General features: G+C 38.7%; 1 protein-coding gene and 1 non-coding gene across 3 annotated transcripts in view; one reads left to right on the top strand and one right to left on the bottom strand.

Moving 5' to 3' along the window:
* Positions 1–14,342, top strand: part of LOC126194744 (carotenoid isomerooxygenase) — a 340,536-nt gene extending 326,194 nt beyond the window's left edge. For both annotated transcript variants that reach the window (XM_049933010.1, XM_049933011.1), the window contains exons 10-11: positions 6,556–6,654; positions 14,106–14,342. In XM_049933010.1, the coding sequence (XP_049788967.1) occupies positions 6,556–6,654; positions 14,106–14,282 (276 nt within the window). In that variant the 3' untranslated portion in view covers positions 14,283–14,342. The remainder of the gene's footprint in view (positions 1–6,555; positions 6,655–14,105) is intronic.
* On the bottom strand, positions 11,585–11,658 carry Trnas-cga (transfer RNA serine (anticodon CGA)). Its single transcript has one exon. It is a non-coding gene; the product is annotated as a tRNA-Ser (tRNA).
* Positions 14,343–14,863: the final 521 nt, after the last annotated feature.

The following is a 14,863-nucleotide window of genomic DNA, read 5'->3' as shown; positions in this document are numbered from 1 at the left end:
TTACAGCATGCTGTTTCTCACGCATCAACACGGTAACGTTACACGCTCCAGTTCAGAGCCCTCTAGTAGCAGATGTTTGCGTCTTTCATCTGCAAAGAGGGAAAGTTGACTGGATTATATACATGACATGTAACATCTCATCTGATATTGAGAACAGTGTGAAAAATTCAGAGGCATTACTTTTCAACATGCCCTCATAAGTGTTTGGAAGTCTTTTTTGAAGATACGTGTCTGGCATGTAGTCTTGTATGGAAGTGATATGTGGACAATAAGCAATTCAGAAAACAAAAGAATAAAAGCTTTGGAAATGTGGTGCTACAGAAGAATTCTGAAGATTAGATGAGTAGATTGAGTGACTAACGAGGAGGTACTGAATCAAACTGATGAAAAAAAAAAAGTGGCAAAATTTGACAAAAAAAAGCAATTATCTGTTAGAACACATCCTGAGACATCAAGGAATAATTAATCTGGTAATGGAGGGATTATAATAGCAGATATAGACGATACTTTTGTCTTTGAAAATCCAGTATGGTGTGAAGGCATCACACACTTTAGTTAGAGCCTTTGACTATAATGACTAGAAGTAAAGATGCCCTCGGTATTTTCTTGGGATATCTCTCTGAATGACTGTGTGCAGCAAGTTGCTAGCTAAACATGTTTAATGAGAAACATACAGGGTGAACATTAACAAACTCCACAAACTGCAGGGATGGTTTCCTGAATGTAAACAAATGCAAAAAGGTCCTATGAACTTGTACGAAAATGTGTCTGGAAATGCATCATTGCCATGGTAGATGGCATGGTGAATGACCGTTCCTCTGACCATGTGCAGTGTGTTGCAGGCTGCATGAGTGGCACAGCATATGGTAAGCAGCCGAATGGTCCAGTATTCATGTTGGGAACAAGCTGTGGTGATGTTTGTGTACGGCCAAGCACACAGAAATGCTCAAGAGGCAGAACAGCTAAATGCCTGTACCAAAACAAGTACCCTCACAGACAAGAACCACATCACACAATATTTCAAGCCCTTTTTGGGCATTTTTGTGGTCATGGGTCTTTTCAGACAGACAGAAATGCAGGGAGGCAGCAGACTGCGTGTACACCAGATTTGGAGCTTGTACTAGGGTTCTTCTCAATATCTTTCTGAACACGGTCCTACATATCTGGTGTGCTCACAGATTGCCACTTTCCTGCACATTCATCTGCCTGGAAGGCTCCATGATCACACAAATGCCCAAAAAGGGCATAAATGTTGTATAAAGTGGCTGGTGGCTGTGAGAGTACTTATTTTGGTATAGCCGTGCTGCCTCTCGACTGTTTCCATCTGCTTGGGTGTGCACAAACACCATCTCAGCTTGCTCCCAAAGTGAATACTGGACCATTCTGCTACTTACAATACACTGCTTCAATCACAAAGCCTACGAAGCACAAGGAACACACAGCATATGGTTAGATGAACTGTCATTTGTTGATGCCATCTACTGTGGCAATGATACATCTCCAGACAAATATTCATAGGACCTTCTTTCCTCCATTTCCAGTCTGGAAACTGTCCCTGCTGTTTGTCAGTTCTATTAATTTTCATCCTGTATTAGGTGAAAATGCTGGTGCCACAAGCAGTGGTAACAGCCATTCACTGAAAAAGGCTTGCTCATTTCTCACCACATGTAGCTGAGCATTGCCCTGCTTAAATATAGTATCTGGAGTATCCTTCATTAAAAACTATCTAACACAGCTATTTCTGTTCAGACTACCTTTTATATGTAGAGATGAGGTCATGTCTCATCAAATGGTGGGTCTAACTGGTGCCACATGTTTAGAGATGAAAGGCAGAGTGTGGAGGATGAAGGTTGAAGTGGGCACCCCTCCAGATCCATGATTAAAACAACATTGGTAGAGCACAGGACTAGGTGTTCACAGATAGGGGCATAATAGTGTCAGAAGAGACATCCAAACTGTGCAATGGCCATCCTCAGGCTCATCACATGCTCCATGACATGTTGGTTTACTGAAAACTGATGGGTGCCAAGAAATCTGACCCTGGGTCACAAGAGTGCAAGGATGGCAATCAGCCTCAATCACTTGATGTGGTACACAGGATAGGTAAATGAGTTCCTGTTCAGAATCATAACAGGCAATGAGACATGGGAGCAGAATCCAAGGCTGCCTCAGCCTCAGTGACAAGGAAGCATCCTGATTCACCAATGAGGAAAAACTACAGATTGTCACCCTCCACAGGAAACGTTTTGGCTGCAATGTTCTGGGATCCAAAGTGTGTGATTCTCCTTGATTTCCTCCAGCCAGGGACCATCAATGTTGCATGCAACTGTGATGCCTGCACTAAGCTTAGGTCTGCCTTTCATTGAAAGAGACCAGGAATCATGAGTGAAGGTATTGTGCTCTTGGATGACAATGCCAAAGCATACACAGCAAGGCTTGCACAGGATCAAATTTGTTGCTTCAGATAAGACTGGATCACCTGGCCTACAATCTCAGTCTTGCCCAATCAGCCTTTCACCTGCTCCATTGAAAGCCATGCTCTCAGGATGTCACTTCCAAACCAATGCTGACATGTAGCAATCTGTGTAACATTTCTTTGCATTGCAAGGCATCACGTTTTAGCAGAGTGGTTTCTTCAAACTGATAGTATGCTACAACAAATGTATCAATGTTGATAGTAACTATATCAAAACGGTGCAAGATGTGTAGTCGTGATGTCTTGGTGTATTCGTTTTTGGCAATAAAGTTTCTGATAATGAAACTTACTTTCAGGATGTCCCTCGTAGAACACACTGATGTGTGATTGGTCTAAAAATATCAGATAATGGAAAGTACAGGTTGGAATATCAACTATATTATGAACAGGATAGATTGCTACTCACCATAAGGATGACACATTGAGTTGCAGATAGGCACAACAAAAAGACTCTTGCACACTGAGCTTTCAGCCAAAACTGTCTTCAGACTGCAGCGAATGAAGATAGCAGTCGTGTGTGTGTGTGTGTGTGTGTGTGTGTGTGTGTGTGTGTGTGTGTGTGCTTGTGTGTGTGTGCTTTCTTGTGTGTGTGTGCTTTCTTGTGTGTGTGTGTGTGTTCTTGTGTGTGTGTGTGTGTTCTTGTGTGTGTGTTCTTGTGTGTGTGTGTGTTCTTGTGTGTGTGTGTGTGTTCTTGTGTGTGTGTGTGTGTTCTTGTGTGTGTGTGTGTGTTCTTGTGTGTGTGTGTGTGTGTTCTTGTGTGTGTGTGTGTGTGTGTGTTCTTGTGTGTGTGTGTGTGTGTGTGTTCTTGTGTGTGTGTGTGTGCTTTCTTGTGTGTGTGTGTGCTTTCTTGTGTGTGTGTGTGTGTGTGTGCTTTCTTGTGTGTGTGTGTGTGTGTGTGTGTGTGCTTTCTTGTGTGTGTGTGTGTGTGTGCTTTCTTGTGTGTGTGTGTGTGCTTTCTTGTGTGTGTGTGTGTGCTTTCTTGTGTGTGTGTGTGTGCGCTTTCTTGTGTGTGTGTGTGTGCTTTCTTGTGTGTGTGTGTGTGTGTGTTCTTGTGTGTGTGTGTGTGTGTGTGTGTGTGTTCTTGTGTGTGTGTGTGTGTGTGTGTTCTTGTGTGTGTGTGTGTGTGTGTGTTCTTGTGTGTGTGTGTGTGTGTGTGTGTGTTCTTGTGTGTGTGTGTGTGTGTGTGTTCTTGTGTGTGTGTGTGTGTGTGTGTGTGTGTTCTTGTGTGTGTGTGTGTGTGTGTGTGTGTTCTTGTGTGTGTGTGTGTGTGTGTGTGTTCTTGTGTGTGTGTGTGTGTTCTTGTGTGTGTGTGTGTGTGTGTGTGTGTTCTTGTGTGTGTGTGTGTGTGTTCTTGTGTGTGTGTGTGTGTGTGTTCTTGTGTGTGTGTGTGTGTTCTTGTGTGTGTGTGTGTGTGTGTGTGTCTTCATTTTCCTTTGTGAAGATGGCTTCGGTCAAAGGCTTAGTGTGTAACTGTCTTTTCATTCTGCCTATCTATGATATTGTTGGTCTAAAAATATTAATTTTATCAATGGCACACCAACATCATTTTTCAAGAGCCCATTGCAATATAAAGAATATGGAAGTTAGCATAATAGAATGCATGCCACCAATGCAGCCTGTAGCATATTACAGCCACCAGCTGGTGCAACTACATTTGTTGCAGTTCTGTAGCATCAAGTAACACTGTAATCAATGTTGTATAGTCCTGTGTGAATAAGAATTCAGAATATGAAAAATCCATTTCCTGGCCATTCTTCCCTAAGCAGACTCAGCCGAGAAACAGATGATGTTCAGTTGAAAGCAGTTGCAACTACATTTTCAATGAATTTGTTCTTGCAGTAGCTGAAAAAACAGGGACAAAAAAACTGTCCATCGAAAGCAGACCCTGTAGACTATACAGATCCTGTAGACTCACTTAGACAGATATTTTCATACTCGACCAGGAGACATCACATTTGCTAAATCAGTTACTGAAACAAGTTTGTTTGTGTGGCCATCATTTGCAGCAAGCACAGAAGTACTCTTTTTATGAATAAAAAATGCTTTTTCTTGCAGCAGAGAATTTTATTCCTTCCAGATGTGTTTCTCCTTTAACTTTAAGCCATCATCAGTGGAAATTCGAATGATACAGTTTTGTTTTAATTTGCAATATATGTAGATTATAAAACAGTTTACATATTGTTTTTTATGTAAATAAGTGATTACTTACAGTTTTTTGTGTTTTTGGTTGATCAGATGAGAGTAAACACATATGCTAACCAAAAAACTCGAAGTATTGTAAGTAATCCTTTATTTACATAAAATCTATTTCCTAATCTAGAAAACTATATCACTCTAGATTCCACTTATGATGTGTTAAAGTAAAAGGTGAAACACATCTGGAAGAAATAAAATACACTGAAGCAAAAAAAGGCAGTTTTTATTTAGAAAACAATCTCTAAAAGGTTTGCAGAAATCATTAGGTCACTAAAAAGCAGTAATATTTCGGGTTATGATGATTTTTCAAAAAAAGTAATAAAATTGTTTGTTGACTTGGTAGTTCCATCCTTGAGTTACCTTTGTAATCAGTCACTGAGTAAAAGTGGAGAAATACAAGTCTCATTTAATTATAAGCCCATCTCCCTCCTCCTCATGTTATCAAAACTATTTGAGAATGTAGTTTGTAACAGAATACTAACCTATTTTTTCTGAGAATGACATTGTAACAGTAGCACAGAGCACTTGTATGTTGTTGTTGTTGTGGTCTTCAGTCCTGAGACTGGTTTGATGCAGCTCTCCATGTTACTCTATCCTGTGCAAGCTTCTTCATCTCCCAGTACCTACTGCAACCTACATCCTTCTGAATCTGCTTAGCGTATTGATCTCTTGGTCTCCCTCTACGATTTTTACCCTCCACACTGCCCTCCAATGCTAAATTTGTGATCCCTTGATGCCTTAAAACATGTCCTACCAACCGATCCATTCTTCTAGTCAAGTTGTGCCACAAACTTCTCTTCTCCCCAATCCTATTCAATACCTCCTCATTAGTTACGTGATCTACCCACCTTATCTTCAGCATTCTTCATGGAGAAATCAATATATGGTATCACAAATGCAGTACTGGCAGACCTAAACAAGACAAATAGATCATTAGCAACTTTTATGATCTTGCCAAATTCTGCTGGGGAAGCTAAAAGAGTAAAACATTACTCTTGCTTAACAGAAAACTGACTGCTAATTTAACAACAATATTACAAGAATAAGAATACATTATGAGCAAAGTAACTTAGAATATGATGTCTTGCAAATTTCTATTCATGACCTTTATAGTTGACTTGCCTGGTATATCAGTGATGTTTGCTAATGATTTAAGTAAGCTGATAAGAAGCCCAATCATCTTCATACCAGATACAGCCAGGATAATAATGGAATGGGTTTAGAGATGATTCACAGCAAACAGTTTGATGCTTAATCTTACACAGGCACTTGTTATGAAATTACAAACAAATAAAAATAAATTACAGATACTGTAAGTAGAGATCAATATGAAAATTTTTGTGGCCTTAATATGAATTTTTCTACCATGTCACCATTCAGTTAACCCCTGACAGTTTGAGGTGCAGGGCAGGGGGGAGGAGTTATTGTTAATTGATTTATATCCTTCACCAACTTTTCTTGTTAGTTTTAAAATGGTTCCTGATGACTTGTTAGTGTCTTTAGTTTTCACAAACATTTCATATTCACTAGGCTATGTATTAATGTGGATATCGTCTACACAGTGTAGCTGTACTGCCTCCAGAGGTCATCTTTGCAGTTTAAAATATCTTTGTGACAACTTACTTATTTTGTAACAGTGGGCAGAAATGTATCAAGTATGTATGCACATTTTTAATGTCATTGAGGAAAGCCACATTTTTAATATCATTCAGAAGAGTGGGATTTCAGGTCTACACACATTTCGTCCAGCAGATGACATTAGATATTGAGTTTTTTTACACATTACCTTTATAGATAAAACTATTTTAATTCATTTTCACATATGACATTGTCTTTCAGCTGCATGAATTTTACTGACAGATGTTTTATTATATTACTTACAGCTAATTAAGACTGATGCAGAGACACGTCAGACACAAATCTGGTTTGAGAAAAATGTTTTTCCAAGTGAACCAATATTTGTTCGGGATCCAAATGGGACAGTAAGTACAAGACTATTATGACAGAATAAATGATTATTTTATCAATATTAGGTGCCTGTCAATGAAAATCTAAAAGTAGTTTTTTACATTAATCTCCTTTTTTACTGATAAAATTTAAAATTAACTGAGCTGTAGACTGGCACAAGTGTGCAGTGCTTATACAACTTTCTGACATATCAGAGATAATTAAATTTACTATTGGTAGCTGTGTGCTAAATTCTCTCCATATATGGACTGTAAATGGCATTTCAGCTGGGAGTTTCATTGAGTAAGAAATTCATCAGGAATTATGCATATACAGGGTGTTGCAAATAGAACCAAAGTACGTGCCCTCAGCTTGTATGGGTTGTTCACCAACTAATTCCTTTGGCTCTGCACATCTTCCCTGAGTTCAGGATAAACTAAGAGATAATGTGACTAAACTAAGCTTGCCTTCATTTACAGTAGGTAATAAAAATTGTGTGTCTCTGTGACAAGAATAGACTGACGCCTGTACACATTGCCTACAGTCATCAAAAGTCAACAGTCGAAATTATTGAAATCACAAGCCAAAAACTGTCTTCTAATCATCAACTGTTTGTATAATCACTTGGATTTAGACCTGGGAAATGAGGAGGCCTATAAACTATCCCATCAAAAACACCTTGTTATACTATCATACTACAATGGCAGTGTGTGCTCTTTCATTTTCCTGCATGAAATAATTCTATGTGTTTTAATTAATTGTTAATTCTGTGAAAAAAGACTGCAATATATTGTGCCCAAAACTATGAGAAGTTTCAATTCGGTGGAACGAGATTGCTCCAATAATTTGTGTTTTACTGACTGCACACCACATTCCTGTTTTCACATCACACAGAAGCTCTTGATTTAGCTGATGAGGATGTTCAGAAATTCACTGTTGACTCTGAGTTTATGTATTCCATTAAATGCAGCCATGCTTCACCAGAAAAAAATAACTTTTCAGGATCAACATGTTTGTCATTCTTTCACATCTCCATATCAACCAACACTACCTGCAGTAAGCACATATGACATTCTGCAGCTTATTGATAACCTCATAAACAAGAAATCAGTAGGATTAGATGTAATTTCTCCATATCATTTGAAGAAATGTAAACATGAACTAATGAAACCACTAGTTCATCTAATAAACTGTGTTCTCAAAGGTGGTGTGTTCCCTTACAAGTTGAAACTATCTGTAGTGAAACCAATGCACAAAAAAGGGGAAACAAAACTTGTACAAAACTACAGACCCATTGCCCTCAAAAACTGCAAAGAGTGGTGTCATTGGAAAACTCATGCAATTACTAGAAACATATTTAAAGGGTAGACAGCAGTGCATGGAGATTATGTACTCTAATGAAGAAATACTGGAGAGGAGAAGGTCAAGTATAAGAAATATACATTTTGGTGATCCTCAGGGCTCTATTTTAGGTTCAGTCCTATTTATATGCTATGTAAATGGCAATGAGCCCATCCTAGTTGAAGAGATACATAACTTTATTGAAAAGTCAAGAGCTCACTTTGAAAGGGGGAACCTGAAAGTAAACATAGAAAAAAATTAATATTATTCATTTTAAACCAAGTGGTCCAAACAGACAAAATACCGTGATTGATGAAATTCTACCAAAAACATGTACAGATTGTAAATTCTTAGATTTATGCATAGATGATTGACTTTCATGGCAGTAGCAAGCTGATTATGTCTGTGAAAAAATAACACCCAGTCTACATGTACTAAGAAGATTATCATCATATCTTAATTCTGAAACCCTAAGGACTGTATACTATGGACTAGTGTATCCATTCTTTTCTTATGGAATAGTACAGTGGGGTGGGACATGCCAAACTGATACGAAAAGTGTTTTCATACTGCAGAAGCGAGCCTTGAGGATCTCAGAAAAGTAAAACCAGGACTTCTTGCAAACCCCTATTCATTAGACACAATATTCTCACAGTTTATGCCCTGTATATACTAGAAACTATAATACTAGTGAAAGAAGACACTAAGATTACGAAAAGAAACATGGATATCCACAACTATGAAACAAGGCATAGAAAAGATTTTCATATGGTTAACAGAAGATTAACTTTAACAGCAAAAAGCCCCTATGTCAAAGGAGCTGTTTTTAATTACTTGTTCCCAAATGAAGTTAAGAAATTGACAGGGAATATTTTAGAAAGGGAATCAAGCAGTGTATTATCCAAAAATGCGCTTATAACTTTGTCATTAATTAAAATGTAATAAGAAATAATGCAAACTCAAAAAAATGTAATTGTAAAAACTTTATACTTAGTTGAAAATGCACATGCATGTGAAATTTTGAGTTATGAGCAACAAATTGAAACTGAAATTGAAACCAGTCTTTCTGCACTGATTCCATGCAACTGACTAGCATATACAAATGACTTTACAGTAATTACTTAAGTCCCTCATGGAGGGCTGCATGACAGCATACTCATTATGATGACATAGAAGAAAGGGCAACACTTTGTCAAGGATGTTGATATACATCCTGCTTCATATTCATGGCAAGCTGAAAGAGAGGGCCCAAATTGAATGTATATATAAAAAAAAAAAATCCCAAAACTCAGCTACATCTTTGGCATACTGCAGGTTAAATTCCTCATTGATCTGTCACTGCACTCAGAGCCTTGCATCATTTGAAAAGAGGCAAAATTTTGACTTGCACGACTACACAACATGTTTCCGGTCTGCTAGTGTCATGTTTTTGTGTTCTTTGGCACACTGAAGATATGCAAGTTAATGTGCAACAGTGAGCAATGGCCTTTTGATAGGTAAACCTGAAATGTCTATTGCATGCAGTTCCTTTCATAACATTTTCTTAGAGACTGGTTGAGGTGGATCTGCATTTATAGACAACACCAGTTCCTGTCACATTCAAAACTTATTCTCTTTGATTGGTTCCTGTCATGTTGGATATTTTTCTACCACAGTTCTTTTGTTTTATTAGATGACTGCAAGTGATACACTATTCCTTGTAGATAAGTTGGACAGTCTGCATTGTCACAAGAACAAATAGGGCAACATCATTTGTGGTGCGATTATGGGCACATCCAGATGTGATAGCTCCTTTTTGACATTTTTTCACATCTACACATCAACCAATCTTTCTATGCTGCTTCCACACAACTAACTAAAATTTACACATTGATTCACTCCCATTACTTAAGCAACTTGTGGAGGCCCACATGACTGCTTGGTACCAATTCTACACAATTTAGAGAGCTCCAGAGCAATCATTGTGCTGTTTTAGGTGAGTGACCAATTTTTTGTCTGGCATGCTTAATGTGGTATCTGATATAAATTAAATCGTTGGTATGGTGAGTAGATAGCTATTCACCGGTCAAGATGATGATGGTAATTTTAAGTAAAGAAACAAGAAAAGTGAAAGTTTAATACCTGATGATGAGAGATCATTGACTTGGGGAATGATCTGAGATGAAAACTGACCATACTTTCATGAAGCTACTGACCCAGATCTCATTGTTCTGATTATGATAATCATCTGCACAAGTGCCCAGAAGTGAGGCCAATCAAGAAATGGAAGAATATTTCTTGAACAGTGGACTGAAAACGTTGCAAAAGGAGGTTAAGCATGGTAAAATGGCATCTGGCATAAACCAATGCCCAAAACATGTGTTTTGAAAGTTCTGAAATTAAAGGATATGTTACAAAACGGAAGGTAGAAAAATCTCTTTGCAATATCAAAACAGCGACTATGGGATATGATTACCACTAACTGTCACATATGTTCGCAGAAATTGGTATGCTCTCTACAAAGTGCTTCTAGTATTCTAATGGGAGTTCACTCCACATCTAAGGAAGCACTGCACAGAGGTGTAGAAGTTTCTTTGATGACGGCTAAAAAAAGACAGTCATCATTCTTTTGTGAAAATTACATTTTTCCATTCATCTGTCATCCTGTCCAACCCTGAGACACCACCTGTCAAGACATTGTAACTTTTGTTGGAACTGTAAGCCCTGACACAATTGTTGGCCTTCATCACACCACGAAAGACAGGCATCAGTGCTTATTTTGAGTATCTACTCTTTACTATCTTTCTCTGGACTACAAAGAAAATTCCTTATGTTTTGGAAACATTACTAAAGGCTTTTAATGAAGTTTGCAGTACTTTTAATCCTGCTGAAACTATGGCCTGTGTGTGATCTATTTCAGTGTGTAAAATGATTCTGTCCAATAAAACACTGTCAGATGTTTCCTTTGTAGCATTATGTTGTAAACTTCATCACTCTTCTCACAATGAAAAAGCAAGCATTACTGAAAATATTGTAGACCTAATGGTTGCCTTTTTTATCATTGACTTACGTACTCATGTCCTATACAAAGGTAGCACAATTTTTGAGGATAACTTGTTGATTGTCATTTATGGTAAATGGTAAGTCCTCGGTATTCTCTTTCTGTTTTTCTTTTTTTTCAGCAAAATCTAGCAACAGACTATCTCTGCATGATCAACTCCAAATCCTCAAGTACACTTTTCTTACTATGTCACTTTGCCTTGTGTAGGATGTCCATAATTAAAGTCCCAGTTTCAAAATGCTATAGAAAGTGAACCACTACTCAGAATGATGTCAAATCTGAACAGCATGTTGTTAATGCTGGGGAAAATGTCATGAAACAAAACAGAAATTTAACAAGAATTTTATCAGCTGATGGTGCTGCAAGTGTTTTAACATAAATAGGATCAGCTACAAATGAACAGAACTATGATGACTATGGTTTGAGTTGCACACTACACTATCTGTACTATTCAATGTGCATGACTGCAAAATTGTCCTAAGTCCAAAAATTGCTTAAGAAGTAAAATGACATTGCAGAATGAGATTTTCACTCTGCAGTGGAGTGTGCGCTGATATGAAACTTCCTGGCAGATTAAAACTGTGTGCGCCGACCGAGACTCGAACTCGGGACCTTTGCCTTTCGCGGGCAAGTGCTCTACCAACTGAGCTACCGAAGCACGACTCACGCCCGGCCCTCACAGCTTTACTTCTGCCAGTATCTCGTCTCCTACCTTCCAAATTTTACGGAAGCTCTCCTGCGAACCATGCAGAACTAGCACTCCTGAAAGAAAGGATATTGCGGAGACATGGCTTAGCCACAGGAGTGCTAGTTCTGCATGGTTCGCAGGAGAGCTTCTGTAAAGTTTGGAACGTAGGAGACGAGATACTGGCAGAAGTAAAGCTGTGAGGGCCGGGCATGAGTCGTGCTTCGGTAGCTCAGTTGGTAAAGCACTTGCCCGCGAAAGGCAAAGATCCTGAGTTCGAGTCTCGGTCGGCGCACACAGTTTTAATCTGCCAGGAAGTTTCAAAATGACATTGGTTTTTAATTCTCAGAGGTTGAAAAACTGCATAATAGGTAAAATAACATCAGTTTTTAATTGTCGTGAGACTGGTACAAGACATATTCAACATTCTGTGTACTGTTTTCTGCCACAAGTTGAAATCAGGAAACATGTTCCACAACAGATTTCAGTGTCTCAGGGGTCATGTTCAGTGTGTGTTGTGCAATGCATGTCTCCAGTTCAGCTGTTTATGTAATTGAAGCACTGAACGCAACATATTTCAGATAACCTGACAGACAGAAGTCATGTGAATTAAAATTGGGTGCCCTAGACAGCCAGGTTGTAGGGGAATATTGGATGTTAATTTTAGGATTTCCAAAATGCCTCTGGAGCAGCTGCTTCACTATCTGTGCATTGTGTGGAGGAGTGCCATCTTGCATAAAAATGATCTTACACACACATCCATGTTGCTGACAGTGCAAAAAAGATTCCCATAGTGTTTACCAATGATGGTACAGATAACAGGACCCACAGGACTCATCTCCTCAAAAAAATATGGCCCAATGATAAGCAATGCTGTCAACTCGCACCACACTGTCACCTTTGCAGAGTGAAGTGGTACTGCTAGAAGTGTGTGCAGATTTTCTGTTGCCCTTATTCTTCAATTCTGTGTACTGACATGTCCTTGGAGATGGAAGTGGGCTTCTTCTGTCTGCAGAATATTCCATGGCCATTCAATGTCCACTTCCATGTGAGCAAGAAATTCCAGACTGAATGTTTGTCTTGCTGGCAGGTCAGCAGGAAGCAACACATGAACATGGGTGATTTTGTATGGATAGCAATGTGGGATGTTTCAAAAGATTGTATGCACTGTGCTCACAAGCATGTCTCCATTGTACAATTTCCCACGTGCCATATTTTTGCACACCACCACTTGACCTCACTTGCAGTGCTGTGGCCACATCCTCAACAGATGTTGGATCAACTGCTTTAGTCCCTCTGCCACATTGCACTTCTAAAGAACCTTACTTTCAAAGTTTGTAATCATTTTCTCGAGACCCTTACCAGACATTGGACTGATGCCATTTTTCATACTCCTGAGTATCCACTACTTCTGCTGGGCTACTGGTGCAGTCACCATTCTTGTAAAAGTATTTAACCAGCAAAGCACTTCCTTCAAAGTCCGCAGCTCGTGGTCGTGTGGTAGCGTTCTAGCTTCCCACGCCCGTGTTTGATTCCCGGTGGGGTCAGGGATTTTCTCTGCCTCGTGATTGGGTGTTGTGTGCTGTCCTTAGGTTAGTTAGGTTTAAGTAATTCTAAGTTCTAGGGGACTGATGACCATAGATGTTAAGTCCCATAGTGCTCAGAGCCATTTGAACCATTTGAACTTCCTTCAAGGAGAGATCATGTTGGGTGTCTCGGACACAGACTGAGGAACAGCCTTGTGCCTCATGTCTGTTTGTGTGCATATTCTGATGCTTACAGTGCCGATCTGTTGGTAAAATTTTTGTAAAATTTTTTTGTTCCATGATGTTTCACCTATCATCAATACATGCTGTTCGAATTTGATGTTATTCTGACCCAGAGGTTCTCATTCTACAGCGTTTTGAAATTGGAATTTCAATTATGGGCATCCTGCAAGTCACTCCACTCAATTTCTAACAACTCACAAGCTGCTCAACATGACTAAATGTGCCATTTAAATCTTAGTATACTACAGCAGCAAAATTACAGTAATACAAAGTTAATTTTTTCCTACTGTGAAACAAGCTTCTGCCCCAATACTAACGCTTAATCTGTCAAAATTACAGCTCAGTGTGAAGTTTTGTGTCTTAGCCACCTTAACATAGGTTTCATTTAGGAAGCAAATGGAATGCTAATTAAGAAGTCAAACTCCACCAGCTCAGAAACCAAATTGTTAGTGTTATATGATTATAGATTCAAATACAAAGTAATGAGCAGTATATAAAACGTGCTGGCTGAAGTACCAAACATATTTGTTGCAAATTATTTCTTTCTTTTATAAAACTTGGAAAGTGAAAAAAAAGACTTCTTCAGTTGCAATGAAAACACACTTTGAGAGTTTTAATGTTTAATTCCATGTTATCTGTCATTGTTTCCAGGAGGAAGATGATGGTGTAGTATTATCTGCTATCATTTGGGGTAAAGGAGAGGAGAATAAAGCTGGCTTACTTGTATTAGATGCCAAATCCTGGAAGGAAGTTGGGCGAGCAGTTTTTGAAACACCAGGACCTGTGCCCAAAAGTCTGCATGGCTGGTTTACTGATACAGTGACATGAAGTCTTTTTTGTACCTGTTCTGTTTTCTACAAATAAACATTAAAAATAAATGTTATAATATTTGAGCTTTTTTTCCCTTTAAAGCCAACAGTGTAATGCATTGTCCGGTCACATTGTGTGACCACTTGTGTTGATCCATTGTGTTTTTTAAAATGACAAGATTGCCCAGTTGCCTCGGTGCCAGTTTTAGATAGCACAATTTTTCCATGCACAGTATACTCTAACCATGACAGCAGGTCAATAGATTACAAAGTTAGCTGTTTCAAAAATACTTTCACCCTTGGCCTGAAATTTAATGATGCTCTTTTGAAGTCAGATAAATCACTGTTTCCACATTATGGCAATGACAGCACTGTTTCCTATGTCCTCCAAACATGCTTTATATGCTCTTTACTGCTAGTGTTGCCACCTGCCATCTGTGAGTGGTTATCGAACATTGACATCAAATATGGAGGGTGGTGACATTAATGTGACAAACATGTAACATACTACTAAGCATCTTAAAACTTCTTATTTACGATTGACAGCTGAGTCTTTCACTAAATTGTCATGATATTCTGCATTACTTATACATTCCAAAC

Source organism: Schistocerca nitens, chromosome 7 (assembly GCF_023898315.1).
Source record: "Schistocerca nitens isolate TAMUIC-IGC-003100 chromosome 7, iqSchNite1.1, whole genome shotgun sequence".
NCBI classification, from domain to species: Eukaryota; Metazoa; Arthropoda; class Insecta; order Orthoptera; family Acrididae; genus Schistocerca; species Schistocerca nitens.
The sequence above is the reverse complement of the archived record's forward strand: the minus strand, read 5'-3'. Positions and strand labels throughout refer to the sequence as shown.